This window comes from Trichechus manatus, unplaced genomic scaffold (genome assembly GCF_000243295.1).
Source record: "Trichechus manatus latirostris isolate Lorelei unplaced genomic scaffold, TriManLat1.0 scaffold00053, whole genome shotgun sequence".
NCBI lineage: Eukaryota > Metazoa > Chordata > Mammalia > Sirenia > Trichechidae > Trichechus > Trichechus manatus.
Window position 1 is genome coordinate 9,010,849 of NW_004443989.1, and position 25,700 is coordinate 9,036,548.

The 25,700-nt window shown below is 51.1% G+C and overlaps 1 protein-coding gene across 2 annotated transcripts; it reads right to left on the minus strand.

The window, feature by feature from the left end:
• Positions 1-294: 294 nt before the first annotated feature.
• On the minus strand, positions 295-25,691 carry CUNH16orf74 (chromosome unknown C16orf74 homolog). 2 transcript variants are annotated; one of them, XM_023732554.1, is made up of 5 exons: positions 25,569-25,691; positions 25,153-25,298; positions 16,674-16,719; positions 3,629-3,769; positions 295-1,464 (listed from the first exon to the last, which is right to left on the minus strand). In XM_023732554.1, the coding sequence occupies exons 3-5, from the start codon at positions 16,699-16,701 to the stop codon at positions 1,406-1,408; spliced, it is 228 nt and encodes a 75-aa protein (XP_023588322.1). In that variant the 5' UTR covers positions 16,702-16,719; positions 25,153-25,298; positions 25,569-25,691; the 3' UTR covers positions 295-1,405. The 2 variants fall into 2 exon arrangements, with proteins under 2 accessions (XP_023588322.1, XP_012411401.2); XM_012555947.2 differs by lacking the exon at positions 25,153-25,298 and having other exon boundaries at positions 25,569-25,629.
• Between the last annotated feature and the right edge of the window lie 9 nt (positions 25,692-25,700).

The window sequence follows — 25,700 nt, forward strand, 5'->3', positions numbered from 1 at the left end:
CCAGTGCAAAATGAACATACTCTTTGTCCAACGATGATTATGAATTTCAACATGGGCAAGATGACAGTAGAGCATTAAACCAAGTGTGGCCCTTCTGAGCACAGCGCCATTTGAGGTTGTGTGAGTTGCATGCCCATGAAGCCAGCCCTGGCTGTCGGGCTCACCCATGTCCCCTGGGCACTCAGAGTTCCAGTGTGGCCCATGACTCCTACTATAAGCACCGTGGCCCGTGAGTGGACAGGCTGAGAGGTGAAGGATGAAGACCCTGCTTCCTCACTCCTTGGGGATGGGGGTAACAATGACAGGAGTTCCACACTGCCTACCCCCAGGGCCCCCCAGGGGACCTAAGTCTAGGTGTTCTTGGGGGTAACTGGTTCAATAGCCCCCTTTATGGGGGGTTCCTTCCCTTCCCTGCCTTGCTTCCCCCCTCCCTTACTGATGCTTCCTGAGATTCTCCCCCAAATAAACTTCTTGGACCCAATCCTTGCCTCAGGCTCTGCTTCTAGGGGAGCCGATAAGACAGTGAGAAAAACCAAACTCAGGAGAAGCCACAGAAAATGAACATAAAAATACACGCCAAGATCAGAGCAGCCGACAGGGAAATGCAGATACCAACAATCAAATGTTATTTAAAAAACAACACTGCCTCCTATCCTAGAGATGTGTTATTACCCCAATTTTACAGAAAACGAAGGCCCTGCGGGGTCCCACAGCTGGTAAGCGATGAGCCTGGGACTCACCAGACCCATCTGACCTGGACCACACTGAGGCCTACAGTAGTCTGCAAACTGACTATCCGAAGGCCCATCACAAGCCGGGCTGGCTTCTCTGTTCTAAGCAATTGTCTTAAACGCCCCCAGGAGCAAGACTTGCTGTTCATCACAGAGGATCTTTATTTATATGCAAAAAAGAAATTAGAAACCACTTTTTGGACTGTTTTGATATCTGTAAAACAACTTGTAAAAAACCAAGCTGCTCGTCTTGCGAGAAGTTCTAGTTTGTGTTGATGCCACGAGAAAACAAGGCGCAGAGGGTATGTGTTCCCAGAGGAGAGAGCCTTGGCCTGCACTCTGCCAGCCATCTCCAGGGCCTTGAGGGAAGGATCTTCCCCTCTTCCACACCAGGGTCAGCAGGAACATAGGCATTAGAGGTCTGTTCCACTCAGCGGGACCTTGGAAGCATTGTTCTGGAAGCAGTAGGGTGGATTCCTCGCTCATCTCGCCACACCTCAAGTGCTGCTCTCCTCGGCCCGGAATTGCTCCGTCTCCCCATCCAGCACATGTGCACATGTGTGTACTCAGCACAGCTGTCCCAGGCAGCCACGTCCCCACCAGGACATCTGGAGTGGGGGTGGCTAGCGAGCACAGGAGCACATGTGGACAAATCCCCATCATGTGCCCCCTCCTCAAGCTTCTGGGTCCATTTCTCCATCATCCAGGTTCGTCCCCATCTCATCTAGCCAGACTAGAAAAAAGAGGAGCGACATCAGATCGACCCCACCACATCCAAGCCCCCCTTTCTCTGGGAGCTTCGAGGCTGGTGCCTTTGGGCCCCCTTGCCCTATACTACTGCCACAAACTCCCCCATGTCTGGGCAGGGGTGTCACTGGGTGCTGAGGGGCCCCAAATGATGCTGGGTCTCATGAGAATTTCCCAGGTACCCCTCTGCCCACTCTCAGTGCCTGGCTCTCCCCAGTCTCTGGCTGAGGTCCCTAGGATTGGACCCACCTGAGCCACCCACCCTTGGCTGCCTTCAACGCCCTGGGCTGGGCAGGGCTGGGAGCTCAACACATCCACAACCGTGGCTCTCCAGGTGGGAAGTTGAGGCTGAGAGAGAAGGCCCTACTGGGTCTGCTGCTCTTTGCTCGTGCCTTCCATTTCACTGTTCACAATATCAACAACTCAGCCACTGTGCAGGGCATCAAACCAGGCCCTGACATTCCTCATCACGAACCCTCCACACTGCTCTGAGGCACTATTATCATCTCCATTATACAGATGGGGAGACTGAGGCTCAGGGAGGTACAGTCTTTGCTCAAAGTCACACAGTTGATGGGCTGGAGAGCTGGGATTTGAATTCAGAGTTTTCTGACTCCAAAGCCTGTGCTGTTTGTCCTACACCTCGCTTCTCTCAACAGAGAAAACAGGGGTGGGGTCTGAGCTTTGCAGCCTGATGGACCAGATGGCAGCTATTTAAGTTTAAAAGGAACCTCTCCCAGGGTCTGGGAGTCTCCCAGAGACCTTGTAGAAGAACCAGGAGTCTCTTGCTGCTCACTCAGGTCCCAGGAAGCAGGGAAGGCCGGCTATGACCCCATTTTATAGACAAGGACACTGAGGCTTGGAGAGGGAAGGGCGTCCAGTGGCAGAGCCAGCACTGGACCAGGAGTCACTGACCCTCTCTGGACCTCGGTTTCCCTGTCTGTAAAAAGAGGTAATTACAATACTCATGGCTCCTAGGGTCAGAATGAAATAAGATCATTCATGAAAAGCATTTACCCAGTGCCTGGCACATGGAGAGCTCACATGGGACGGTGAACACTACAGCCATAACTGGGCAGGCCTGCAGTCCTCGTGTCTGCACTGGGCCCCTCCCAGAAGGGGTCCAGTGGCTTTCTCCAGGGCTCTCTGATCCAGTGGGCACGCTGGTACCCAAACTCAGGAATTCTGGAAAAGTCTACCCCATTCTATCAGACAGGATGTCCCACCAATTCCACCCTGCCTTGTCATCACTGAATCCCTGGCAGGAACCATGTCATAGTGGCTCACTGGTTGATCCATGCTACCCGATGGGTGGGCATCCAGCCCCAGGGTCTGCAGTGCAAGCCCAGATCACACAGCCTGGTCTGGAATCCCAACTATGCCACTTGTCAGCTGTACAGCAACAGCTCTCTGAACCTCAGTTTACCCATCTATAAAACGGGGATGAGAGTTAGCATGCAGACTAAATGAGAAAATGTGTTTACTACACTTGGCACAGTGCTATCTATCACAACCATTACTACTACTTCTATTATTCACAACAGCGGCCTCAGCACCCAGCCCAGGCGAGGCTCCATAAATCTTGGTTCAATTCAATGAATAAATGAACAACTTGTCCCACTGGCTCCAACGGTACCAACAGAGGGGCAGGTGGGGCACCAGCTTGGGCCTCTCCCTTCCCCTGGGAATAATTCCATCTCCTCTCCCCTCCCTACAGCAGACTGCATCCAGAAGGCCCCAGGTCCAGCCCCAGCCTGGGCATGGGCTGTGTTTCCAAGCCTGTCCTGTCCAGCCGGAACCACCGCAGCCAACGAGATGGAGCACTGGTCCAACGGGTTGGCAGGCGGAGGCGCATCCATCAATTACCTTGGCTGGCAGGGGACGCGGTGTGGCGGGCCAGCCCAGCCCCATCCATCACAGCTCCTGGCTGCCGGCAGGGGCTGTCTAGCTAATTACTTAACATGCCACATCTTGCTGAGGCTGGTGCTGTGGCGAGGGGCCCATAGTGGAGAGTACACGGAGCCAAGTGTGAATCTTTCCTAAACCCAGGGGCTGGGGGCGGTCCCCATGAGCTGTCTCCAGCCAGGCCCCCCGGCTGTACCCAGAGTCTCTCTACACCCAGCTCGGCGGCGGCAGCAGGGTGGGCTCACCAGTCCGCCTCGAGTCTCTCGGCAGTGTTGTGCCCGTGGGGGTCGGGGGGGTGATGATGATGTTGGGCACATCCAGGTGCTTGTTGCTCAGGACAGGGGCCTCGTCATGGCTGCTGCTGCTGCTGACACACATTTTAAAGCCTGAGTGGCAGGCGTGGAAAACACACACACACGTACATATATGACAGAGAGACAAGCATCAGTGGCCGCTGGCTGCCGGCCTCCCTCCCTCCCTGCACCATCACTTTCAGGCCTGGCAACTCCCAGGAGAGGGGAGGGCTGCTGTCACCACTATATGGACAGGGAAGTTCAATGACTGCCCAAGCTTGTGTACCTTGGTTAGGGCAGGGATTAGCGTCTGTTTTGTTCATTAACTTTATCTTTAGTACCTACAGCAGTGTCTGGCACACAGTAAACCAAACCAAACTTATTGCTATAGAGTCAATTCTGACTCTTGGGGACTCCATGTATTATGCAGTAGGGCTGGTTCCAAAGGGTTTTCTTGGCTGTAATCTTTATGGAAGCAGATTGCCAGGCCTTTCTTCTGCAGCACCACTGGGTGGGTTTGAATTGTCAACCTTTAGTTTAGCAGCCAATTGCAAACCATTTATGCCACCCAGGGACCTACTGGCACATAGTAAATAAGTGCTCAAAAAATGACTCTGAATGAATGAAAGTAACAGAGCTGAATTTGAACCCAGGTCTTCCTGATTCTAAACTATTCATGAAGTTATCACTCACACAAATTATTTTCTTAAAGAGTGTGTGCGAGATTGGTATTACTTCTTCCTTAAATGTTTGATTAAATTCACCAGTGAAACTGTCTGGGCTGGAATTTTCTTTGTGCAGAGGCTTTTAATCACAAATGTGGTTTCTTTCACAGATAACAGGGCTATGCAGGTTTTCTGTTTCATCTGGTGTCAGTTTTGGTTAAGTTGTGTTTTTTAGTGACTGTCCACTTCTTCTAAGTTGTCAAACTCATTGGCCTACCTCTCCCTAAATTAAATGCAGGTAGTTAGGCCACGCCCATTTATGGTTCTCCTGCTGACATAAAAACCACCCACCATCCACTCTGTCAAACACCTTCTTCCACTCTTCCCATCTGTCAGTGACATCACCACCCATCAGAAACCACAGCATCAACCTCATTTCTTCCCTTTTCTCCTCACCCTCCAACTCTCCAGGCAAATTTAATCTATCTGGTTTATCATTGATTGATCAATCAATTTAATCAAGTCTGTAGATTTTACCTCCTAAGTATCTTTGACATCCATCCTTCTCCTTCCTTGTGCCCCTAAATAGTCTCTCTGCCTCCTGGCTTATCCCTCTCCAGTCTACCGTTCAAACAGCAGCCAGAAACTACAAATAGTGATCACATCACATGCCTGCTTAGAACACTCACCAGCTCTTGACTACTATCTACCAGCAGGATTTCCCAAAGTGTGTTCCCTGGAACACTGGCCTTCTGAGACTCCCACAGGAAGGGGTTCCATGATCAAATGAGTTTAAGAATCATACATACTTGAATGTTGACTGAATCCCATCTACTCTATCCTCCTCTTGAAGATTTACATGCATGTTAGAGTATTAAAGGTTCTGAGAAGTCCTGCCGTGAAGAAGCTGCTTCTATTGTGCTTAACTGTGAGCTTCCCAAACAAATGACAATGGAGTACATTTTTGGAGGAACACTTGCTAACATCTCACAGAACCATGAGTCATGAAATACATTTTGGGAAATGTTGATCACAGACTAAAGTCAGTGTCCTACCCGGCACTCAGTCTTCACAATCTTGCCCCAACTTACCTGCAGCCTCTTCCCTACCACCTGCCCAACTCACCAAATGGTTCCATTCCCTGAATTCGCTGAGTTCCCTAATTCCTCCATGCCTCTGCACACACTGTTCCCACTGCCTGGAACACCCTTCACGTAGAACTGCGTTTTTCTGCAATCTCGGAAGAAGCCCAGAATGTAAAGCCAATACAAGGCAGGCAATGTGATCATCCATAATGGGCAGTACTTACAAGCCACCTTGCTTAGCACTGGGTAAGCACCTGCTCATTCTTACTACTCATACCTTACTACTGACCTGTGAGGCAGGTAGTTTATCAGTCCCATTTCACAGATGTGGAAACTGATGACCAGAGAGCATTTGTAAAGACAGTTTGTGGTGCAGTCCAGGTTTGAACCTGAGTCCGTCTGACCCCCGAAGCCCTGTCTCTTGTGACTACAATCCTCCCTAACAGGGGCCACCAAACTTTTTCTGTAAAGGGCCAGACGGTTCATGTTTTAAGCTCTGAGGGCCATACAGTCTCTGTCAAAATGACTCCACTTTGTCACTGGAGTATGAAAGCAGCCATAGATGGTATATAACTAAATGGATGTGGCTGTGTTCCAATAAAGCTTTATTTACAAAAACAGGCAGAGGACTGGATTTGGCCCCTGGGCTGTGGCTTGCCAGCCCTACTCTATAACATCCAGGAGTGGGATGTTTAGATCCTGGGCATGCCTAATAGGAGATAACAGAACCTCAGGATCCCTCTCCTTAATAGAAAACACAAGAACAGAATCCAAAACAGCCCATTTTGGAAGGTGGCAGCACCTACCCTGCAGGGCTACATGTGTAAGGACAGGAATAGATTCATGGAATGTACTTGCAGAGGGGCCCTAGAGAGGCTCATCCCTGCAAGCTCTATTATCATCCATAAAGCGAGGAGGAGGGAGAGAAGGAAGGAGGGAGGGGGAAGAAGGAGACAGGGTAGGAGGGAGGTGACAGGGTAGGAGGGAGGAGAGAGGGAAGGAGGAAGACAGGATTGGAGGGAGGAGAGGGGAGAAGGGAGACCGGGTAGGAGGGAGGAGGAGGGGAGATGGGAAAGAAGGAAGGCAGTGGGAACAAGGAAGGAGATGCAGGAGGCTGGAAGGGAGCAAAGAGGGGTGTGAAGGGCGGTGTTTAAGGAAGGAGGGGAGGGAGGGGAGAAGGAAGAAAGAAGGAGAGGTGGGAGGGGAGGGAGATAATGAAAGAAGGAGGAGAGAGGAGAGGAAACAGAGTGGGAGGGAAGGGAAGGAGGGAGGAGAAACAGGAGGAAGGCGCTGGAGACTCAAATCCCTGAGCTGCCCAGCCTCTGCAGGAGAGGTGGCTGAGCAGGAGGGAAAAGTTCTCAGGAGGATAAAGCTGACTTCAGGGATTAAAACAACAAATGCCAGCCCTGCCCCAGCCCAGGAACTCATTAGTGCTAACCCAGAGCTGTTATTTGTTAATTACGTGCCAGCCTTGGGCTATTAAAAGCCAATTTCCTGAGAGGAAGGCCTTGGCTCCCATTCCAAGGGGCCAGTGCCCAGGGAGGGACTAGGGCAGCCAGCGGATCCCAGGAAGGGTGGGGGCAGGACACTGATGGGGGACAAGTATGCCTGATGGGGCCTCGCCTACTCTGCGGCACTCGCTGTCCTCGACACGTTGGATAGAGCCACACAAACCAGACCACAAAACCCTGGCCTGGCAAGCCAGCCCTCTGCATGGGGTAAGCTGGAAGACGCTGCTATGTGCAGGTCAGAGCCTTCCCCTGAAACCTGGTTCTGCCCTTTCCTAGCTCAAGTGCAGGGGTTTCCAACTTGGGTGCCCATTGGGATCACCTGGAATATAGGTGCCACGTCCCCACCCCAGGGGGCCTGATTTCATTGCTCTGCATATGGCCCAGGTGATTCTATGTGCAGCCAGGGCTGGGAACCACTGAGCCAGGGTGACTGTGCAACACATGGCTTCACTCTGAGGCTCAGTTTCCCTGGCTGTAAAAGTGAGGTCGCTGTACCAACCTTGGAGGAATGAAACACCTGGGCTGGGAGGTGGTTTGGGGTTGCCCTTCCTAGGCACTCCCATGCCAGGCTCTGGGCTGAGCCTGGGATTTCCGCTCCTGCACTAACCCTCATGCCATCCCTCTGGTGGACACTACCATCACGTCCATTCTACAGTTGAGAAAACCAAGGCTTGGGGAAGCGAAGCAAAGTGCTCAAGGTGACACGGTGGCCAGGTGGCAGGGCTGGTGCCTGAAGTGGCTCCAAGTGTGAGCACGCCTCCTCCGCCCCTTGCTCCATCCTGCCCCTTCTGGTTCAGGCCACCACTTCTCAAGCCTCGTCCTTCAAAAGTCCTGACCAGGTAACCTGTGCCTGAGACCCCATGTCAGGGCTCTAAGGGGCTCCAGGTCACTGGGGACAGGGCATCAATACCTGTGCCTGTGCCAGTGCCAGCTCTCAGCAGCCCCCAAGCCACCCAGAGGCCACGGGCAGGTCAGGGGGCCGAAGCCCAGAGCAGGTGCCGCAGGTGCCTGCATCACAGCTCATCGGCGCCCTCTGCTGGCTCTTTAAACAACAGCACCCGAATCACAGTCCCGAGCCAGCTCAGAGACCCTGCCAGCGACCTAGGCTGAGCTTCCCAAGGCACCGTCACACACAGTGGGCTCCGACCTGCTTACACCTGGTGGGCCCACAGTGCAGCGGGAGGCAAGCAGATACACCAGGGCTGCGGCTCTATCTCAGCTGAAAAACCAAAACCAAACCCATTGTCATTGAGTCGATTCCGATTCATGTCACCCCCATGTGTTACAGAGTAGAACTGCTCCATAGGGTTTTCTTGACTGTAGTCTTTACAGAAGATTATAGGCCTTTCTTCTGTGGCACTGCTGGGTGGGTTCAAACTGCCAACCTTTTGGTTAGTAGCTGAGCACGAATGGTTTCCACCACCCAGGAAGCCCCTTACCCCCTACAAATTGGGGGTAAGGAATAGTACTCACACCCAGAGGGCGCTGGGAAGACTAAGGATCCCATTTAAGTCCTCTCTCCATCCCTCAAGATAGCTGCGATTATCATGTAGTCATGGTTTGAATTATGTCCCCCAAAAAAATGTGTGTAGCAATTTGGCTGAGCCATGATTCCCAGAATTGTGTGGTTGGCCTCCATTTTGTGATTGTAATTTTATGTTAAAGAGGATTAGGGTGGGATTGTAACACCATCTTTACCCAGGTCACATCCCTGATCCAATGTAAAGGGAGTTTCCCTGGGGTGTGGCCTGCACCACCTTTTATCTCTCAAGAGATAAAAGGAAAGGGAAGCAAACACAGAGTTGGGGACCTCATACCATCAAGAAAGGAGTGCTGGAGCAGAGCGCATCCTTTGGACCGGGGTCCCTGCACCGAGAAGCTCCTAGTCTGGGGGAACACTGATGAGAAGACCGACAGAGAGAGAAAGCCTTCCCCTGGAGCTGACGCCCTGAATTTGGACGTTTAGCCTACTTTGACTGTGAGGAAATAAACTTCTCTTCGTTAAAACCACCCACTTGTGGTATTTCTGTTGTAGCAGCACTAGATGACTAAGACACATGTGCATTTTCCAGGCCAGAAACCAGAGCTGGCCGCGCAGTGCACACTCAATGACCACAGGCTGTAATTAAGACCATGAGAGCCCAACCTTAGCATTTATTCACTGATGCTGAGCATCCACTGTGTGCCACCTGGCTGTTGTTACTTGTACCCACCTGAGAGCAGGCAGGGACCCTGCCCTGTCTCACCCTCACAGTCACTCATCTAGGGCAGGTGCTGAACATTCTGTGTGAAGTGACAGGTGACAATGTATTCACGGCTCCAAGCTGATACTCAGGGACCCTTTTCCTTGCTTTATTGGAACATCATGGGTTTGGCAAGAAGGAGAAGCCATGCTCGACTCTCAGCTCTCCCGCTTCCCAGCTATGACACTGCCTCCTTCATGGCTCTCTCATCCGTAGCATGAGGCTGATGTCACGTCCCTCACAAGGTTGTCCCAAGAGCCACATGGAGCCTGGCCCAGTGGAGGGGCTAGGTCAGCAGATATTCATTGTGCATGTACTGTGTGCTACTAATAAACAACAGCATGAAAAACGGAGAAGAAATTGAAGTGGTCTATGATTTCATCCTACGTGGATCAACGATCAACAACCATGGAAGCAGCAGTCAAGACATCGAACGACATATTGCATTGGGCAAATCCGCTGCAAGAGACCTCTTCCAAGTGTTAAAAAGCAAAGATGTCACTTTGAGGACTAAGGTGCGCCTGACCTAAGCCATAGTATTTTCAATCACCTCATATGCATGCGGAAGCTGGACAATGAAAAGGAAGACTGAAGAAGAGTTGATGCATTCAAATTGTGGTGTTGGCAAAGAATACTGAAGATACCGTGGACTGCCAGAAGGATGAATAAACTAGTGTTAGAAGAAATATAAGCAGAATGCCTCTTAGAAGTGAGGGTGGCGAGACTTCAGCTCACTTTGGACACATCATCAGGAAAGACCAATAGCTAGAAAAGGACATAATGTTTGGTAGAGGGTCAGCAAAAACAAGGGAAACCTTCCATGAGATGGATTGACACAATGGCCACAATAACAGACTCAGACATACCAACGATCATGAAGATGGCGCAGGACCAGGCAATGTTTTGCTCTGTTGTATAAAAGGACGCCATGAGTCGGAGCCAACTTGACAGCAACTAACAACAACTATGTGGAGCACCGCAGAACAAAATAGTCTCAATACATGTTTCTCTGTTCTTCCCCCTCAAAACTTTGTCTTCCCACAACTTCTGGCTCCAAATTCCAGCAGCAGAAATGGGACCCCAAAGATTCCAGAGTTGGCTGGAAAAACAATAGGGTGGGGCCCATGGATGCTGGGCTTCAAGGACAGTGCTCCTGGGAGACAGGGACAATGTTAGCCCATCGCACCATTTCATCACTGGGTCCTCCCAATGGCCCAATGAGATGGACTGTGTTAGAATCCGTATTCCAGATGGGCACACTGAGGCACAAAGAAGTAGGGATCTTGTTTGGGATCACACAGGATTCGGCCCGGATCCTGCCCTCCTGGGGGACCAGAAACCACACAAACACCCCCAAGAACCTGGGCCAATTAAAGGAGCAGTGAGGGGCAGATTCATAGGACAAGTAGCGTGATTAGCGGAGGCGGCAGGAGTCAGACAAGCTTTCCAGACAGGAGATGGAACAGAGGGCACTCTGAGGGCAGTCATGGCATGTGCAAAGGTCCAGGGGCACGAACACAGGGCTACCGAGGCCAGTCAGGAGGCTGTGCTGCCACTAATTGCTCAGAGAGGACCGGGCATCTGGATTTTGTGCAGGTCTTTCAAAACACAAACCAACAAATGGTTCCAGATGCATTTAATCTTTTTTTTTTTTTTTTTTTAATTCCAATTACAAGGAAAGCCTTGTGTTATTACAGATAAGGCCAGGGCAGCACCCGCAGTTTTACCTTTTCAAGGCTTCCAGGCCCAATGGAGACAGCAATAGAGGTTTTAAATCTCTTTTTAATTAAGGAAAAAGCCTGGCTTGCGTCAGGGACGAGCTGCCGCCAAGAGGGAACCTGGGAGGAGTCAGAGATAGGAGGCTTCGACAGGAGGTGGGGCGATGTTTCCCTCAACCCTGATCAGTACCCCCAAGCCTCCTTCCCACCTCCAGGACTGCCTCCAGGTCCAGCTCAGTTCCTGAGCATCAAGGGCCCAGCTCCAGCACCAGCCCCTCCAGAAGCTTCTCAGGGTCTTTGTCCACCTGTAAATCCATATGAGTTTGCTGGGGCTGCCCTAACAAAGTGCCACACACTGGTGGCTTAAAACAATAGGAATTTATCCTTTCACAGTTCTGGAGGCCACAAGTCCCATATCAAGGTGTCTGTAGGACCGCACTCCCTCCAAAGGCTCTAGGGAAAGATTCTTTCTTGCTCTTACAGCTTCTGGTATTGCCTGCAATCCTTGGCGTTCTTTGCCTTGAGGCTGCATCACTCCAATCTCTGCCTCCATCTTTACATGGCCATCTCCCATCTGGTCCTTAGTCAGGGTCGGAGACTGTCCCTTCCACAAATATGTACTGTGTCCTTACTGTGTGCCAGGCTCCAGGGCTACAGGGATGAATAGGCAGGTGTGGCTCCAGACCCCTGGAACCAGGGTTTAAGGGAGACAATGAAGGCTTACGGGACTGAGCCCAGAACACATCCCCACCAGTCAGGCTGAGCCCTGGGACGGAAACCAGAGGGGCTGACCACCCAAGGCTGGTGAGGGCTGCGTCCATCTCCCACCTGCTGCACCACTAGCTGGCCCCTTCTTCTCAAGGGCAGCAGGTGCCGAGGTTTAGCTTTACTAAATCCCCCATAAGCCAGGAGGGCTGCCTGCTTGGCGCCTAGGGACAGGGTGGGGCCAAATGAAGCCCCATCTGCGCCAGCGTTTAAAACGGGCTCTGACTAGCAGTCCCTGCTCCTCTGAGCTGCCTGGGGGTCTCTCAGCCCTCCTCCTCCCAGTCTCCTGGGCAGAGATTGGACAGGAAGGTTTCAGAAAGAACCCTGGATTGGAGCCAGCATACCCAGGTTCCCAGCCACGATAACGTGCTCATGACCCCCTCCCCTACCTGAAAGCAAGGACATTAGACCCAGGCAGTGGCTCTTACCCCAGGCTGCATAGGTTAGTCACCTGCGAGGCTTGATTAAAAGCAGATTCCTGGGCGTCCACCCACACCAATCCAATCCCAGTCTCTGAGGGCTGGGCCAGGGCTGCAGCTTTTGAAAAGCTTCCCAGTGATTCTGATGTGCAGCAGAGATTTAGACTCTAGTCTAAATGCTTCCGAGGAGTCCTGGTGGTGCAGTGGTTAAGTGCTCAGCTGCTAACTTAGGACACGAAAGGACAGAGGTTCAAACCCACTAGCCACTCCTCAGGAGAAAGATGTGGCAGTCTGCTTCCATAAAGATTACAGCCTTGGAAACTCTATGGGGCAGTTCTACTCTGTCCTACAGGGTCACTATAAGTGGGAAGCGACTCCATGGCAGTGGGCTTGGTTTGGGTTTGAGCTAAATGATTCTAGTGGCTTCCTGTTACTTTAGAAGAAATTCCTGGTGCCATACCTCAGCTTCCACGGCCCTGCCTACCCCAGTGACATCAGCTCCCCCACTCGGCCCCTTGCCCCCAGTCCCTGCTACTCTCACCTCCTCACTGCTCATCAGCTCCCCAAGCTTGCTCCTAACTCAGGGCCTGCCTGTACAGGCAACCTGAAGGGACCAGCCTGTCCCAGGAGCTGGTCTCCATGGTGATGTGGGAGTTGTCTGGGGCTGGAGCTGGCACCCTCCGCAGAACCCCAGAGACCAGGCTGGGCCCCCGAGGCAGCCCCAAGATCACAGCCAGCTGCCCTGCTGGGAAAGCCCACACCTCTAGTTAATTCCTCCCAGCTGAGGTCCCCACCCACCTGGAGCTGCCTCCATGGCTTGGTGGTGAAAAGGGTAAAGGTGGGCAGGAAACCCTTATCTCAGCTAATTCTCAAACCTTGATGCGGAAGATATAACCATTTGGGGATCCATTCTACAGATGGAGAAACTGAGGCTTGGACCCCTGATTTGTCCTCCACAGTCCCCTGGAGAGCTTGCTAACAGGTTTCCTAGGCCCCACCCCACGAGCTGTAATTATTGTTAACGATCACCCTTCAACCAATGATGGCAGAGAATCTCACAAACATCTCTAAAACATGTGTGTGTAAATGGGAAAACTGAACACTGAAAAGGTTCACTGACTTCTTCAGGATTTGGCAAATCTTCAGCTGACTCACATAAGGAAATACATTTGATGTGACTCACGAAACACTCCTACAATTGCTAGGCTGGGTTCGTGCTGACACGCAAAGACACACAGTGATGGCAAAAATTTGTCAAAAAACAACGCCAGCAGGTCTGCATTTAATCTGATGGCCAGGTGAAGGGTTACGGGGCACCTAAGCTTTCCAAGCTGTGGCACCTCTGGCATCCTGGTGGACTTAGAAGGAGTGGCCTCTTTAGGGGTTCAAATACTGTTACTGTTTTTCTTGCATTCTTTCATTTGATGAGAAGTCCTGATAAACCCATTCACTGGACATGTAAACCAGAGGATTTGAATTCTACTGCAAACTTTACATTTCCCAGAGATACTGGTCAGTGCAGAAAGATGAGATGGAATCTTCTAGACCTACTGGTTTGGCCTTGTATTGGTGTAGGAGCAGGAATGCCCCATTCCCAGGACTGCTAGTAAATGGCTATGTTCCACGTAGGGGTGGGGGGTCCTCTCTTCTTTGAGCTTTCTTGTGTGTGAAAACTGGATGGGTTATGTGATGGGTAAGGCTGTGTGTCAACTTGGCTGGGCCATGATTCTCAGTGGTTTGGCAGTTATATGATGTTGTGATCACCCCATGATGGGATTCTCTGGGAGCAGCCAATCAGTTGAAAGGGAGTTTCCCTGGGCAAGTGGCCTGCATAGAATGCAAGTGGACATTCTGGCAAGGCTCGTGGCTTTTGGATCCTGCAGCTGGCTCCTGTTTGTCTGACCTCCAGTTCTTGGGACTTGAGCTAGCAGCTTACCTGCGGTCTTGCCTGCCGCTCTTGGGATTCGTTGATCTTTTTTGCAGCCTGTGAGCAACAGCCCTGCTCTGTCTCTGACCTGCCAATCTTGGGTTCACCAGCCCCTGTGGCTATGTGAATCAGGAGAAGCCTCCAGCCTGACCCACGGACTTGGAACATTCCAGTCTCTACAACTGCGTGAGCCATTTCCTTGATATAAATCTCTCTGTACATATATATTTACACGCTTTACTGCTTTTGCTTCTCTAGAGAACCCAGCCTAAGACAGGTTATAAGAACAGAAATTTATTGTCTCACAGTTTTGGAGGCTGGAAGTCCAAATTCAGGGTATCAAGCAGGGCCATGCTCTCTCTGAAGGCTCTAGGGGAGGATCCTTTTTTGTCTCTTTCAGCTTCTGGTAGGTCTGGGTGTTCTTGGCTTATAGATCCATCTCCACATGGCATGTATCTCTGTGCCTCTTCTCTTTTATAAGGACACCACTCAGATGGAAATTAGCACCCACCCTACTCCATATGACCTCAGGTTAACTTAACCGATAAGATATTTCAAAGACCCTATTTCCAAACAAGGTCACGTTTACAGGTAGTAGGTGTTAGGACTTCAACATACTTTGGGGGGACATCATTCAATCTATAAGACGCAGCTACTTCAAATGTCGAGTTAAAATGTTTTCCTGTGAAGAGGCTGTATGAGGTGGTGGTTGAAGCAAGGACTCTGGCAGCAGCCTGTCAGGGTTCAAAGCCCACCTGGGTCCCAGCTCCAGGCAAACTGCACTGCTCCTTGTGCCTCAGTTTCCACATCTGGAAATCGGGAGCCCTAATAGCAGCCACCTCAAGGGGCTGTTGCAGAGACAGAATGAGTTAATCCACGCAGAATGCACAGGACAAGACCCTGCCCAGACTAAGCCCCCAATAAGAATTAGCCGTTTATCCAGTGAAGGACCCCTGCTGGCAAAACAGTTAAGCGTTAGGCTGCTAACTGAAAGGTCAGTGGTTTGAACCCACCAGCCATTCTGCAGAAGAAAAGACCTGGTAATTTGTTTCTGTAAAGATTACAGCCTGGAAAACTCTATAGGGCAGTTCTACTCTGTTACATGGGGTCACTATGAGTCGGAATCAATTCAACGGCACCCAACAACAACATTTATCCAGTAATTCTAACTTCTGGGAATTTATCCCAAAAAAATAACATCCAAAAAATTATAAAGCAAAGAAGCTCAAAATAGCACTATCCACAAAAGCAACAGGTTTGAAACAACCCAAAGACCGACTTTTGGCAGAATACCATGCTGTCATCAAAGAATTGTGACAACCTTTTGGCCTCGAGAAACACAACACTCACCCCCAAGCATTAGACAAAAATAAAGCACAGCACACAAAAGTGCACTCCCCCAATGCTGACAACCAGGTAAGAACATCCCTGGGGCAGCAAAGGAAGAGCAGGCAGGTGGAGCTGTTAGAAGGATGGATAGGACCGAGGGCCTGGGGGAACACTCTGCTTGGTAATCTCCTTTATGTGTTATGTCCTTCACAGAGTAGGGGCTCTGGGCATTGGGGCTGGTGGCCTGTGTCTGTCTTGGATAAGTGCAGATAAAGGGGTTCTGAGTGCTTCCTCCCAGTGCCTGGAATTCTAGGCAGATGGATGGCAAGTATGATGGTGGGGAGGGTGGAAGGGCAGTGGCAGCAGTAGATAGCTGAGTACCTGGAGGGCGGGTCGATGGGAAGGAGGCTAAGGAAGAATTAGGGGTGGTCAGACCAGGCGATTTGGGGTACTGAGGGTCTCAGGCAGGGGAACGGCAAAGTCACGCCCTCGAAGGCCCTCTGCTGCATGGAGAATGTGCCAGAACAGTGTGGTGGGAGCCAGTACGTCCTCCTGCCTGCGTGGGCCTGTGGCAGGCGTGATGCAGCCGCCATTGGGCCCCTGAGGCCTCCAGGAGATACGATGCAGGGCTGGTGGGCATGCTGCACCTGGGGCGAGGGGCATCCAGGGTAACTCTCAGATTTCTATCATGGCGTGGGAACAAGAGGAGGAACAGGAATGGGCTTTGTGGCAAGAGGTGTTGGCTTGAGCGATGTTGGTGTGAGGTGCCCAAGGGTTATCCCGATGCTGGACAGAAAGTTCTAGAGCACAGGACGGAGGTCTGGCCGCCTCTGCTAATGCCTACAACGACCCTCGTGATGCCGTGTCTTTCCAGAACTTTCTCTCTGCTGGCCTTTCCTCCCTCCCGGCCCACCTTCCCCACCACCAGGTGGCCTGGTCCTGTCCTTGAGATAACAGCACACAGGGCGTGTCTGCAGACAGCAAGCACCCCTGCGTATGCCTGGCACCTTCGCCCGGGGCCTCCTTATCCCTGACTCTCAACAGCCTGCACTAGTCCCTCTGAGGGGGAAACTGAGGCCCAATGACCCTGGAACTTTCCCACACCTCTCACTGCCAATGAAAGGAAAGGCAAGGAGAAGAGGGCAGAGTCAGCAAGCATTTATAAAGCGCCCAGTGTGTGCAGGCACTGCCTTCATAGACTCCTACCTGGTGGTGCCTGTTCCTTGTAGAGGAAGGAGCAGTCCCCCCACACCGGGGTCTTGGGGTTTACCCTCCCACCTTCTCCCACCCCCAGACCTCCCATAAGAGCTTGCAGGGAGGGCCCCCACGTCTTACCTTTCAGGCAGGACAGCTTAAGCCCCATGTTGGCACTCCTGCAGGCCTGCAGAGAGAGGAGAGACTCAGAGAGGGGCGGGGAACGTGGGTGACTTGTCGTCGCACATCTAACGGGTACAGAACAGGAAATACTGGCCCAGAGAAACCACCGGCTGTCGCGAGGTCACGGCTCCTGCTGACTACATCTGGCCTCAGAGAGGGGAGTCTGGGCTGGTGGAAACTTTCAAGCGCATCAAAGCCAAATATACTGAAGGCAAGCGTGGCGGCCGCTGTTGCAGGGAGGGCAAAGTTCAAGGTGAGGACGTGGCCGGGGCTGATGATGTGGGACAAGAACGCTGCAGCCTTCCTAGGGAGTGGCCCCAGGGACCGCGAGGACCCTTGGAGTGGGCCATAGCCCACCAGGCTTGGCGCCTCTTCCCTTCCACCACTGCCCCTCTTGTAAGATGCAGATCCCTCAGACACTTGGGGACTGAGCTATAAAGGATGCCTGGTCCTCAACCCATGGGCCTTAAAGTTGTCCCAGTCAGGGTCCCCAACAATGATCCTGCTACACAATGTACCCCTTGTATGCTGAATAAACAAAGTAAAATAACAGCAACGGCTGACAGTGCTCGAGTACCACGCATGCCCTTGACATTTAATCCTAGGAGGTGCTATTACTGTCCCCATGTTGCAGATGTGGAAATCAAGGCTCAGAGAGGTGACATTACCCGCCCAAGGTCACGCAGCTAACCAGAAGCGGAGTTGGGATTTGGACCCAGGACTGCCCTGTCCCCATGCTGGAACCCCACCCCAGAGGGGTCTTGTTTACACTTTGGAGGGTCCTAGCATTTTTGAGCTGACAGGGGAGCCACTGAGGTCATTCCTTGAAACACAGAGAACTGGAGAGCCACCTGTGAGCTAGGCCCAGGCCAGGCTGGGTAGGGAGAGAGGGGTGGAGGGGCAGTCATGAAGACGCACCTCTCTGATCTTGGACTCAGATGTGTAAAAACAAGTGTGCGATGACTACAAGCCCCACTCGGCTCGGAGATCGATTGCTCCTTGGCTTGCAAGGTGACTGCATTTCCCTCCAGCTGCCCCAGCTGGTGACTGAGCAAGGCAGGGACCTAAGGCAGGCCTGCTGCTAGGAGATGCCGGATGCTCCAAACTGGTGACCCACGCTGAGGACTCCCCAGTGGCCCTGCGAAATCTTCCTTGGATAACACAGCCCATCCTAGGGCTCCTAAGGGAGGCTCTTGCTCACCCTTTCTGGTCCTAGACCAGCAGCACCACTGGCACCCCCGGGAGCTTATTAGCAATGCTGCCTCTCAGGCCCATGGACCAGAACCTGCATTTTAACAAGACCCCTGGCTGATTCACTGAGTACTGGCCCCTAGCTGCACTTGGAATCATCTGGGGAGCTTATTTTTTTTTAATTGTATAACTATACGAACAAAAAAAACCAAACCCACTGCCGATGAGTCCATTCCAACTCACAGCGACCTTGTAGGACAGAGTAGAACTGCCCCATTGGGTTTCCAAGGCTGTAAATCTTTACGGAAGCAGACTGCCACATCTTTCTCCCTCGGAGCAGCTGGTGGGTTTGAACCTTTCGGTTCACAGCCAAGTGCTTTAACCACTGCGCCACCAGTGCTCCTTCTGGTAAGTATATATAACAAAAGAGTTGCCATTTCAACCATTTTTTACAAATACAATTCAGTGACATTCATTATCTTCACCATGTCGTGCAGCCATTACCACTATTCATTTCCAAAAGTTTTTCATCAGTTTTTAAAAATACTGATGCCTAGGTCTCACTCCCGGAGATTCCAGGGTATTTGGTCTAGATGTGGCCTGGGCACTGGGATTTTTAGAGTCAGCTCCCCAGCAATTCTAATGTGCAGGATGAGAAACCCAGGAGTGTATCCTTCCTCAAGGAGAGAGCAGGGGCCAGGGCTGGCAAGAAGAGTCTGTAGGAATCACAGTTCTGCCTCTGGAGCTCTGTAAGCACTGGGCCTGTCCAAACCCTCACATGCCATGTATCCATGGTCAGTTCATCTTCACAACAACCCCATGAGGTTGGGCCATTCCCATCCCCGTTTCACAGATCGGGAAATTGAGGTACAGAGAGATTAGTTATCAGTTAATAACTCAGTTTGTGAAACACTTGTGCAGTGCTACTTCCCAGAAGAATTATCCTGAATGCATAGGTTTTGCCCGTAAAAGCTGCCTTGCAGGTTAAAAAATATCCATCTCAAAACATTCTGGGCCAAAAAAAAAGATCCTGAGAAACACAGCTTTAACATCTCTTAGTTTGCATAGGTCATACAGGTGGCAAGTAGTGGAGCTGAGATTTGAACCTAGCACTTTGACGCCAGAGTTTACACTTTCCACCAACAGGCAGACCTGGAACTCCTTGGCATTCTCCTAGAACCTTCCATGAAATGGTGGGAGATGCACTCACCTCCACTCTGGCAGAGGTAAGGTTCTTAACATGCTGCTCCAGGTAGTACTGCATCCCTGAAGAGTTATCCTGAATTGTAAGTTTTGCCCCAAAACCTGTCTTGCAACTTTAAAAATGCCTAAACACCCATCTCAAAACACTGGGGGCCAAAAAAAGCCAGGCTTAACCACATCTCCGGGCCTATTTTTAGCTCCCCCTGCATGGGCTAGGTTGGAACCAAGAGTGTCCCCGGCCTGGATTCAGGTGACCTATGGGACAAGAAGCTGCTCCAGGGTCAGGTAAATGTAGCACCAAGGGGTCATGGCTACATCCCGAAAACTAACTTCAGGTTTCTAAAATTCCCAAATGGAGAATTTCTATTGTGCTTTAGGTGAAAGTTTACAGCTCAAGTTAATTTCTCATACAAAAATTTATACACATATTGTCATGTGACAGCACAAAAAGCTGAGTTTTCTTATCATGGCACACATTGCTGTGACTCTCATGGTGAGTCCACCTCCCCACAAGGACAAGAGGAAGACAGCAGTCTCCAGGGCAAGCTCCGGCCTGGCCCAGGGGAAAGAGGGGCTTTGTGACATTAGACATGTCCGATCCAGGCACAGTGACCTCATCTGTAAAACAGGCATACACAGCCAGCCTGGACAGGGCCTTAGACATAGTAGGCGTCATCAGCATCATCAGCATCGTTATGGTGTCCCCCTAAAAGATATGTTGAAGTCCTAACCTCTGTACTCCTGAACGTGACTGTGTTTGGAAATAGGGTCTTGGAAGATGTTATCAGTTAAATTAACATGAGGTCATACCAGAGTAGGTGAGTCCTTATCCAAGCTGAGTGGTGTCCTTATAAAAGAGAGATAGAGGGAAGACAATAGAGTTAAGCTGCAGCCTCAAGCCAAGGATCGACTGAGGCCATCAGAAGACTGGAGAGACAAGAAAGGATCCTCCTTTATAGCCTCCAGAGAGGGCATAGCCCTGCCGACACCCTGGATTTGGATTTCTGGCCTCCAGAACTGTGAGAGAATAAATTTTTGTTGTTTAAAGCCACACAGTTTGTGGTCAGGAGGGACCAGTTCTGGAGAAGGACATCATGCTTGGTAAAGTAGAGGGTCATCGGAAAAGAAGACGACCCTCAACGAGATGGACTGACACAGTGGTTGCAACAATAAGCTCAAACGTAGCAACAACTGTGAGGATGGCACAGGACCAGGCAGTGTTTTGTTCTGTTGTATATAGTCGCTATGAGCTGGAACCGACTAGAAGGCACCTAACAACAATGACAGTTTGTTGTACTTTGTTTTGGCAGCTCCAGGGCACTAATACAATCATCATCATCATAATATTAATACTGTAGTGTTACTATTGAGCATGTGTAGAAGACCACTTGGGGTGCCCCCTGCGTGGCCCCGAGTCCACACTGCAACTCTTCTATGGGGAGGATGTCTTCCAGGGATGGATTTACTCAGAGTGTGGACAGAGTTCGTCCACTCCCTCTGTGATGGGGGGCTGCCAGGCTGGAGGGCACCTCCTGCAGAGATGGCAGATGCTTTCAAGGGAGAGTACACTCCTTGGGTTGGCTTGGAATGCTTTGGAAAGTGGGAGTTAAAGCTTGCTTCTGCATCCCTCTGAATGAAAACCCTATCAGACTCCTAACTGTGGGGCATGGTGCTACTTTTACCCATCATTGTGATGTCAACGGCTAATAGATATGAACCTAATGCTTCTAATATGTGAAGTCGTGGGTTGAGTGTATCATAAAAATGATTCCATGGAACCCTAGCAATATCCTTTGAGGTACACATAACCACCATTCCCAGTAAAGTGGCTTCCCGAGGGTCTACAGCACCACATTATGCCTCAAACTATATTGTCCTACACACCACCATAAACAAAAATACTACATACTTTTGTCATTAAAAAATGAAGATTTAATGGGAAGGGGCAACATTAGCTTGGCGTACAGAGCTGTGAGGCCCCTGAGAACTGCTGGTTTAGGTATAAATGTTCTCTCCCTTTCACACATTCTGAGGAGCGTAAAAACCTCCCTTCATATTTAATCAGGCTCTGTTTATGTCCCCTTCCAAATATCAGATTGTTAATTATTTGCACAACAGCTTGAATTAGAACAGGTTCTTTCTTGCGCCCAGGCAGAAAAATCTCTCTAAGGCCAAATGGCCTCAGATTCTATCTTGGGTGACAGGGACAATTATATAAAAACAGCCTTGAAAATAGGAGCCACCAACTACTAGCCTGCAGCAGTGACTGCTAACCAGCTCACCCTCCACAGGTTTTCCAGGCAGAGAGAAAAGAAAAATAATAACACTCTTACAGATGAATGGATAAACAAAATGTGGTACATACATACAATGTAATATCACTCAGCTATAGAGTAATGAAGTCCGGATACATGCTATGACATGGATGAACCTTTAACACATTATGCTGAGTGAAGTAAGTCAATCACAAGAGGACAAATATTGCATGATCGAGCTTATATGAAATAGCTAGAATAGGCAAATGTATAGAGACCAAAGGTTACTTGTGGTTACCAGGGGTGGGAGGGAGGGGGAAAAAGTGGAGTCATTATTTAGGAAGCACTGAGTTTCTGTTTATGGTGATGAAAAATCTGGCAAAAACCCGTGGTGATGGTTGCACAACATGAAAACCGTTGAACTGGCAAACGTTATGTTATATATATTTTACAATATAAACTTAAAAATTTTGTAAAATAAAACTCTTTACACAGAGAAGCAACCACGACTTAGCACTGCCTGTTGGAGACACAGACCTTGCTTTTAGGATTCTGACTCCAATGTCTGGTGAAAAGTTACTACTTCTGTGGATCATGGGGGTCTGGGAGCGCGAAGTAAGCCCTCCTGGAGTGAATCATTTTAGTCTAGAGCTGGAAGTGCCCATAGAGTTAGCGTTGCCAGATAAAATACAGGTTACCCAGCTGTTGCATGGGACACACTAAAAAAATTATTCATTGTTTACCTGTAATTCAAATTTAATTGGCATCCTCTATTTTTCTTTGCCACATCTGGCAACTGTAGGCAGAGGTAGTCTGATCTCTAACACCCGGGCTTCCCCAGATGATGAGGCCCAGTGAGGGAAAGTGAGGGAGTGGTGGAGTCCGGTCTTGATGTCTGTAGAACCACCTCCCAGATGAAGTCACCGTAAGCCACTGAGCTCATGATTCACTACAAGCCTCACCTCCTTCACAAAGACATCCTTTAAGGATGGAGGAAGGGCAGAGTCATAGCTGAAGAATGTGACAGTTAGTCTAGGTGGGGGGACTCAGCAGGCGGAACCAGGTTCCACCCCAGCTGTGTGAGGTCAGGGAAGCTCCTTCAGCTCTCTGCAGACACAGGGAGGAAAGTACTGGCCGGGTGGCCACGCGGGGCTTCCAGCAAGCACACAGCACGTCTTGGTGTTCTTCCTTCTTTAGAAAAAGCACGTTCTTTCTGCAGCAGGATTAGGATCCCTGCAATTCTAGCCAAAGGAACTGTGCTGTGCATGGATGCTCCAAGTGTTAACATGAGTACACAGAGTGCAATTGGGAGTGGCGCCCACAGAGCTGCAAGACTGCGAGCCAGGCGAGCAGCTCTCAGGGAGGTGGGGAGCTGCCGGGACAGTCACACCACAACCTGACAGGAAGTGAAAGAGGATGAGGGTGGGGTGGGCACCCACCGAAACCCCCTCCTGATCTCTGTTGCTGGGCAGGGTCTTGGACACCTGGGGCCTGGCCACGGTCTGCTCACCCACTGGCCATGTGACTCTGAGCAAAGCACCTGCCCACTGCCCCCCTTGGGACCACTGTGTGACAATTCATCCAGCTCGATGCTTATGATTTATGCACCTTTCTGAATGTTATACATCAATAAAAACGTTTACTCTGACCAGAATCACAACAGAGGGTTCTGGACAGAGCTGGAGAAGGATGTAGAACAAAATTCTAACTCCCAAAAAAAAGACCAGATTTACTGGCCTAAAGGAGACTGGAGAAACCCCCAGAGTATGGCACCCAGACACCCTTTTAGCTCAGTGGTGAAGTCATTTCCGAGGTTCACCATTCAGCCGGGGAGTGGACAGCCCCATAAAACCAAATGGGACTAATCAGGCACAGCAGTCCAGGGACAAGGGCCAGAAGGCAGAAGGGGACAGGAAAGCTGGTGATAGGGAACCCAAGGTTGAGTAAGGATAGTGTTGATGCGTTATGAGGTTGTTAACCATTGTCATAGGGCAACATGTGTACTCACTGTTAAACGAGAAAGTATTTTGTTCGGTAAGCCTTCATCTAGAGTGAGAGGGCAGCACAATTGGAAGAGCGTGGTTGATGTCACTGAACTGTGCATGTGGAAATTTTTGAAGCGGTGTATCTTTGGCTATGTATGTTTTCACAAAAAAAGAGGAAGAAGGTCGAGAAGGGAGAGGGTTGACATGTTGTGGGGTTGTTGGCCAATGTCATAAAACAATATGTGTACTAAAAATAAATAAATAAAAAATAAAAATGTTTATGCTGGGGGGTGTTCCTGGGGGCTGGAAACATTCTGCTTCTTAATGTGAGTGTCCATGTTTGATGTGTGCATGTACATGTTACACCTTAATAATTTTTTATTGGGGGAGAGATTTGTATTTGGGAGTCCTAAAAGGTTGGTCTAGCTTATACCACCTTGTTATTGTTAGCTGCCGTCGAGTTGGCCTCCAACTCGTGGAGACCCCTAACTCATGGCAAATCCATGTACAACAGAATAAAATGCTGCCTGGTCCTGCACCATCCCCATGAACGGTTGTGGATAGGATCATTGTGATCCATAGGGTTTTTACTGGCTGATTTTCGGAAGCCGATTGCCAGCCTTTTCTTCCTAGTCCATCTTAGTCTAGAAGCTGTGCTGAAACCGGTTCAGCATCATAGCCTCCACTGACGGTGGTGTCTGTGCATAAGGTGCACCGGCCAGAATCGAACCTGGGTCTCCTGCATGGAAGGCGAGAATTCTACCACTGAACCACCACTGCCAACAGCTTAGGCTTAGGCAACAGTAATGCACTGCAAGGGCTCGGGGGTCAAGCCCTGGCTTTGCCACTCACCAGCCACATGGCCTTGGGTAAGTCCCTTTACGTTTACAGGCCTGTGTTTGCTCATCTTGAAAATGGGGATAATAACTGTTTGGTCAGAGTTGGTGTGAGGACTCAAACAGAAAGGCATGTAAACATTAAATATCACCGCACTCTTTTCAGTGTCCACTCAAGGGAAGTTCCCACTTCAAGTCTCCCCCACCCCCCACCCTACCCCCAGCTCCGGGAAGTACTCTCTCTGGGCCCCACCACCTCTTGGAAGAGCTTCCAGAGAGAGATTAGGCGCCAGAGCTCTCAGCCTCCTTGGGGCTGGCGGAGGGATTAAGTCTTTCCATAAATACACCGCCTCCTTCCTGTCCAGAGGGCCCAGGGGTGGGGACACAGAATCCAAGGTGGGTGTGGCCTGGACAGGTAAGGGGGTGACAGGTAAGAAGGTGCTTTCTCGAGGTAACCCAGCCCAGGAAAGAGACCTCTGTGAAGCACCCCTGCCACAGGGCAGGAAGCGCCAGATCCTGCGAATCCCTGCGCACCTTTCTGAGCCTCAATTTCCTCATCTGTAAAATGGGATTTCCTTGTGCTATCTCAGAAGTGTCTTCAGGCCCTCGTCCCCCTCAACGATTCAAAGGCTGCTGAGTCGCAGACTTCTCTCTAGATTCCAGCACGGCCTAACAGCCAGAGGACAGACGTTCCAACCGCCTTGAGAGCCCACCCACCCCATAGGCCTGGGCACCTGCGGAGCTGCGGAGGGGTGGGGTGGGGGGAGGTTTAACGTGCGCCGCACCTCCTCAGTCCCGCCTGCGCCTGGCACTCGTGCCTTCACACTGGCCCCCTTGCCGGTTTGCAAAGCGGTCTGATGCCCTGGGAGCCAAGGGGCCCCTAAGTGAGGCAGTTCATAAATAATATATTCTGAAATACTTGATAGAGGGGAAATGGTTTCTCCCGAGGCCTCCTGCCCCCACTCACCCGGGCTCACTTCCAGCCCTCAGGAATGGTGGTGTGGTTCATTCCGAAGGAACGCGCGCTGAGAGGTCCACAGCTTGGTGTCCTCTGGGGAGTAGTGGGGACACAGGCGTCCACGCGCGGGCCACACCCCCACCGTCCGGTGCAAGCTGCAACATGGCCAGAGGGAACTCAACTTTCCCAAAACCCGCGTCTCCGCAGTAGAGTCTGCGAGAAGTTGGGTGGCCCCCACAGCCCCCCAGGGACCCTGCCTCCCCAGGGCGCGTCCCTCCCGCCGCGGAGCTCACAGGGCGTGTACGCCGCCAGCCCGGGTCTACACGCCCGGCGAGGATGCGGCTCTCCGGACGAGCGGAGCGCTACTATCAGGGCGGGGTGGGGCAGCGCCTACCGGCATGGGACGCTCGGCGCGGGGCACTCACCGCTTCCTGGACGGCTCACTGTGGAGCCGCGCCCCGGGATCCGGGGACCCACCCGGGCGGCCGCGGCGATGAGCCTGTGAAAGAGCGCAGCGGGGGTCATGGCCCGGCCGGGCTGTGCGCGGGGCCGCTCCG